Source organism: Trypanosoma equiperdum (genome assembly GCF_001457755.1).
Source record: "Trypanosoma equiperdum strain OVI genome assembly, contig: ctg_1511, whole genome shotgun sequence".
NCBI classification, from domain to species: domain Eukaryota; phylum Euglenozoa; class Kinetoplastea; order Trypanosomatida; family Trypanosomatidae; genus Trypanosoma; species Trypanosoma equiperdum.
The window spans coordinates 64,271-69,760 of NW_027123518.1; the positions used below are offsets into that span (position 1 = coordinate 64,271).

The 5,490-nt window shown below is 49.2% G+C and overlaps 1 protein-coding gene across 1 annotated transcript; it reads right to left on the minus strand.

The window, feature by feature from the left end:
* Positions 1–309: 309 nt before the first annotated feature.
* TEOVI_000825400 (leucine-rich repeat protein (LRRP), putative) lies at positions 310–4,185 on the minus strand (the record flags this gene model as incomplete). The annotated part of the gene is made up of 1 exon (XM_067221875.1): positions 310–4,185. One exon carries the CDS (start codon positions 4,183–4,185, stop codon positions 310–312), a length of 3,876 nt encoding a protein of 1,291 aa, XP_067077976.1.
* Positions 4,186–5,490: the final 1,305 nt, after the last annotated feature.

Below are 5,490 nucleotides of genomic sequence, written 5' to 3' on the forward strand. Positions count from 1 at the left end.
TTCTTAACCCAGTAAATAGATGTATATGCATACGTACACACAGAAGGGGGGAGAGAGGTGTTGCACGTGGGCGTATACATTTTAAATTTGGTAACAAAAATTAACAGGGCATTGTATCAAAGGGCAACTTTCAAGGCTGCCTCTATGTCTCACGCACTACCTTCGCGTTCTTCATTTTTGTGCCCAGAGCAGTAGCCATATACCCACCGACTGGCCGGCTGCTCGGTACTTTGCCTGCTCACGGCAACCAAAAGATGTGAAATGATGAAGAAACGGGAAAGTAGTATAATTTATGTATGTTTATTACACTTAAATGAAGACTGGGCGCTGAGCGAAATCAGAGACAGTGTATTCCTCACTACCCCCATCATCACTGCTGTGTCCAGTGACACGGTTGTCAGCTCTTTGATTTGTATACCCCGCTTTTTGATTTTGCAGAAGGCCCTCCACCTTAGTTGGGGTTGTCGGATAAGTTGCTCCCATTTCCACAGGAAATGCTCGTTCAGTAGACTGTGGGCCCTGACTGCGCTGCAGTAGCAACCGCTGTTGTTGTTGTTGCTGTTTTAGTATCTCCGCGTAGATACTACATGCATCCACAGAAAGATGCTCCGCCACAGAAGAAGAGTCCGCGCGAGAAGATACGGAAGATATGCAGCCTTCAGTGTTTTGGGGATGCACCAGCCGAGACAGCACATCAGCGCCATTTAGTCCCCTGTCGTCGTCAGAGTTTTGCGAGTTAGCACCTGAATCAACGTCTCCTCTCGCACTAACTTCTCCCTTACCGACGGCATCACCTATCGTGGAACCTTCACCACTTCGTACGGATATTCTACCCCCACCACTGCGACTAAGATTACCGGTTGATATATCGTGAAATGGCTCAATGACGGTACGATATAGTGCAGGCCCCCCTGTACTTCCTGTAGGAGCACGGTAGTGGCGGCTGGCAAGTTCTGTTGCAGAAGCGGGAGGGTTGGACGTATCACAAGTTTCCCTGTGCTCGTCGTCACGTGCCTCGGAAATTTTTTTGCGAGTCAACTGCTTCGTGAGTAGCCGCTGCCTCTGCATACTGACTGCGGCGTCAAAAAGGGATTGTAGGGACATATTTTGCAGCCACTCGTTGCGGATCTCATCGCCCTTTCCAGTGGAATCATCACGGGTTTCGCCATCCTCCACCGCGTACGGATCACAACCTTGTTGGTACAAAGACCTCGGCAAACGAGGTCCCCGTGACCCGTGCCTTGGGTGCCAGGAGCTACCCCCTGAAGAGAAACTTGCTTCTCTCCCGTTCGAAGGTTTGACTCCTCGACAAGCTTCATCAGTGCTTTCCCGATTGCTACTGCTACCGGTTATATCATAGCGCTTCCCAGAGTCCGTATGCAACGAAACAGGGGTGACATCGCACGGCAACGTACCCTCAGTTCCATTAATTGCTGAGTGTTCGTTGCGGCGGAACTTACGCGGGTCGTAAGCTAAAGGTTCTTCTTTCTTCGCCGCCTCCATGCGCAAACGCACCGCATTCTCACGAAGAAGATCTGACCGCGTCTTCTTCATTTGAGGTGGTTGCCTGTTCCTCCCGTTTTCAGGGGATAGATGCCGCGAAGATGAATCAAGGACCGGTGTGTCAGATTCCAAACTAACCGCCATCGACTCCCGTAACCGGCGCTCTTGTTCTTGCAACCTCTTTTTTTCTTTCACTAGACGCTGCATCACCGCTTTCTGCTGCTCCAATGTCTCACGTCGCTTCAGCGCCGTGGCACCGTACGCTACATCCTTTTGCCGCTTCTCCAAGCGCCGCTTTGCAGTCTTAATGACGTCAACTAAGCGATCGCGTTCCTGGCGAAGTCGCATGGCCTCTTGGCGTTGATCCTTAATGAGTTGACGGTGCTGTTTTAGTTGGGTTGTCAACTCTGTGACGGTGTTGTGGAGGCCCCTCTGGCGATCCTGCGAGCGAATCAAAGACTGCTCTAATGCCTGGGCTTGCTGAAGAAGTTTTTCCCGAGTAGAGTTCACCGTAGTAAATGTAGAACTTGAAGCAGATGAAAAATTGTTGTTACAGTGCTGGTGGCTACTGCTGTTGCTCTGCCCCTCGTTAGTGTCATTCGACTGCCGGCTGTGGTCATTCACTGTTGAAGGACTATCTAACGGGCTAGATGTGCGTAGTCGATGCTCAAGCATGGGGGTGAGTGAAGCCACAGCTTGGAGATATCGAACACTGGACCGACCGTCGTCAAAACTACTGCTGTTAGACACATCCCTCGTAGGAGCAAGAGGAGGGCCTGCAGCAGCCGTTGGCGACAAGGGGTTGAATGCTCGACAATATCTTTCCTTACCAGCAAGCTTCTCGCTGCCGTTAAGAATCCCGTTCATTGTTTCTACACCACCACACTTGTTGGTGCTGCTGCCCCTCCTAACACCAGTTTGGTTCACTCCAGTGCGACGCTCAAGGCTGTCCACCCTCTGATAATCTCTTTTAGAGCTATCGCTACTACGTTTATCCGACCGCGGCGAAACAACCGGTACCACGCCACGTGACACAAACTCGGAATGTCGATTATATTGCGAGTCGGCTGCCTCTGCAGCGTCTGGTGTCGCAACAGCCGTATCCCTTTCGGTCGGCGACCTAAGTGGGCGTCTATCTTCAAAGGTTTCGCGCTTCGGAGTCAAAAGTGGACGACGCTTATCCGTTGGGGATTTCAGTGGAGATGGTGGCAACGGTGGCGATGTCAGATGACAATGACCGGAGACCGCTGCCGTAGTTGGGGACTGAATAAGTTGACTTCTGGCGACATCCGCCCCCCTTTTCCCCAAACAGGATCGCCCCTGTGGGGGCTCCGACGGTGCGACGCCATCGACATTCAGCTGAGATGTGGGGTCACGCCAAACTGTCATGTCCTTTTCCTCCACAGGAGAAAGTGTTCGCGGTGGACTGATGTAGTGCCTCGGTGACATCATGGGGTCACGGGTTTTTTCAATGCTATTACCATTTTCAATAAAATTTTGAAGGACGTCACGTGCGGCCTCGGTAAACAGCCGCTTCATTCTGCCCACCTCTATGCCATTGTCTATTTCAATAACCTGAGGCAATACTTGGTGCAGTAGCGATGCATACAGCACCAATCGTAACCCTCCTCCACCGCTGTTTCTGATGTTGCCTTCCGCAGAACTCTGCTGTCGCTCTACAGAAGCCTCCATTTCATGCAAATGATGTTGTACAATTTCTTTCACAAGTTCCTTAAGGCCGTGCCGTGTCTCCTCCTCATCCTCATGCCGCTGTTCTCTCCTTCTGACGCCTCCTCTTGAGGCAAGCAACGCAGGAAATAGCAATATCTCTGTGAAAGTCGCCACAGCCTCCCGAGGGGCCTGCAGGAACGTTTCACTTAAAGGAGTACCGCGCAAATCGATATCCCGAAGCTTTGGACACGCTGTTGCTGCAGATGACACAGCTGTCAGATCGGCGATCCCACATTGAGCCGCGTGAAGAAACAACAATCCTTCCATTCCGCAAAGTACACCATTCAAAGACTCGAGCTTTGCGTTGCCATCAAGCTGAAGAACCACGATGGCAGAAGTGGTGCATTGTACCCAAGCGGCCTTTTCAGCATCACTAGACACCGAGCTCATCGGCAACTCCACACTCTCATGCCACAACTCTTCAATAACATCGCTGTCTTCCAGCGTCTGTTGCAGGTCATTGTGTGACAAGTCGAGCTCCGAGAGGTGAGGAAAAAGTCGGCGGTTAAAGAAAAGTGCCACATTAATTGGACTTGAGCCCCGCAAGCGACTTAACCCGCCGTCCACGCCCATGACCACAGTGGTGTCAGGAGATTCATTCCCATCACTACAGCTCCGGTCACCTAAATTATACTCAAGCGAAAAGCCACGCAAGTGATTGTGTGATAAGTTGAGCACACGTAATGACCTTGGTAACGTACTCAACCACGGGGTCCTGTGGTCACTTTCCCCAGACATACGGCCAGCTCCATTACACCCCAATTTGTTATGGGACAAGTCAAGGTGCGTGAGTTGGTGGAATAAAGCTCCAAGTCCAACTATATTGCTAATATAGTTGTGGCTGGCCGTCAGCCTAACTACACGGGTGGCTGCCAACAACTCCTCCGGTGAGGAGTTTTGTGCATCGAAGTTCAACTCGTTGATAGACTTGTTCGATAAATCAACGTTCATCTCGACTTGGAAACAAAATACAGAAAACCAAAGTAGTCAAAAGTTGTGCACATATTGGTACATTAGTTAAAAGTGCATTGGCAAGGCAGAGAAGGAAAACACGAGTAATTAGAACCCACAAAAACGGGACATCGCACACAAAAATTTAAAAAAAGAGGTTGGGTTTTCAGCAGAATCATCCACTTTCGACTTCACAAAAATCCTATCCGTATTCATATGCTGCATTTGTTCCATGCAAGACTATTATGTTGTGACAACTCACAGACGGGCTGCAATCTTACAAATCGCAGCACTCGCAGAGAAAAGGGAATAACAACAACATACCAACGCTCTTTACTGGATCGTGACGTGCCTAAGTGCAGCGTCAATAATAGCTACAGCTCAAAGGGGAAAAGCAGCACCAGCACGAAAGCTAATAATGCTTATATCATTCAAACTTCTTTACGCTGCTGTGGTCAGGAGGTAAGGAAGAACCAAATACTCTATTCTTCCAGAGATAGAAGGGAGCGATTTACAAACAAACAGGAAAGAAAAGTAACAAGGAGGCACAATGATGCAAAGCAGTGGTCCTTGTAGGAAAGCGGCACTCCACATTGGAACAGGATGGATATCAAAAATACCAGAAGGTTTCGACCAAATAGAAGGGGGAGGCAGATATGATGGAGAGGGGAAAACGGTGAGTACCGAACAAAGACCACAGCGAATAAGCAGTTTTTGTTTACCGTATTTTTTCTTCTCCTCCTGTCTCGCTCAGTAGTGCAGGGATGTCTCCTTTGCAAGGAGAAAGAAAGGAGGAAAAAGTAGAAACAAAAGGTAAATACAGTAGCTATAACGAAAACAACAACACTGCACAAGAAACAAGGAGGAATCCTTATGGTTCGTATAGTCACGTACACGTACACGTACACAAAGGCAATGTACCGCATCTGTAAAATGGTACAGTACATACCCCTTCCTTCGCCCCTCCTTTTTTTCTTCAATCTGTTTGCCGCACTCCATTTGACGACCCCCACACAAGTAAGGGAGGGAAGACAAAAGGAAAGAGGGGAAAAAAGGAAAAAAAGGGTTAAGAGAGAAGGAAAGGAAGAAGAAGAAATGGCAAAGAGAGAGAGAGAGAGAGAGAAGTACCACCACGCCACACAAACGCACAACGGCGTGACGCAGGCCCTCAACTATTGCATCTCGTCACTTCCTTTTTCCGTTCCAATCGTAGCAGATAAACGAAGGAAAGGAATTAATTACAAATGCAGCAAAGAGCCAAGAAAAAGTAAAAACAGGGGGAAACCGCACACACACACACACACA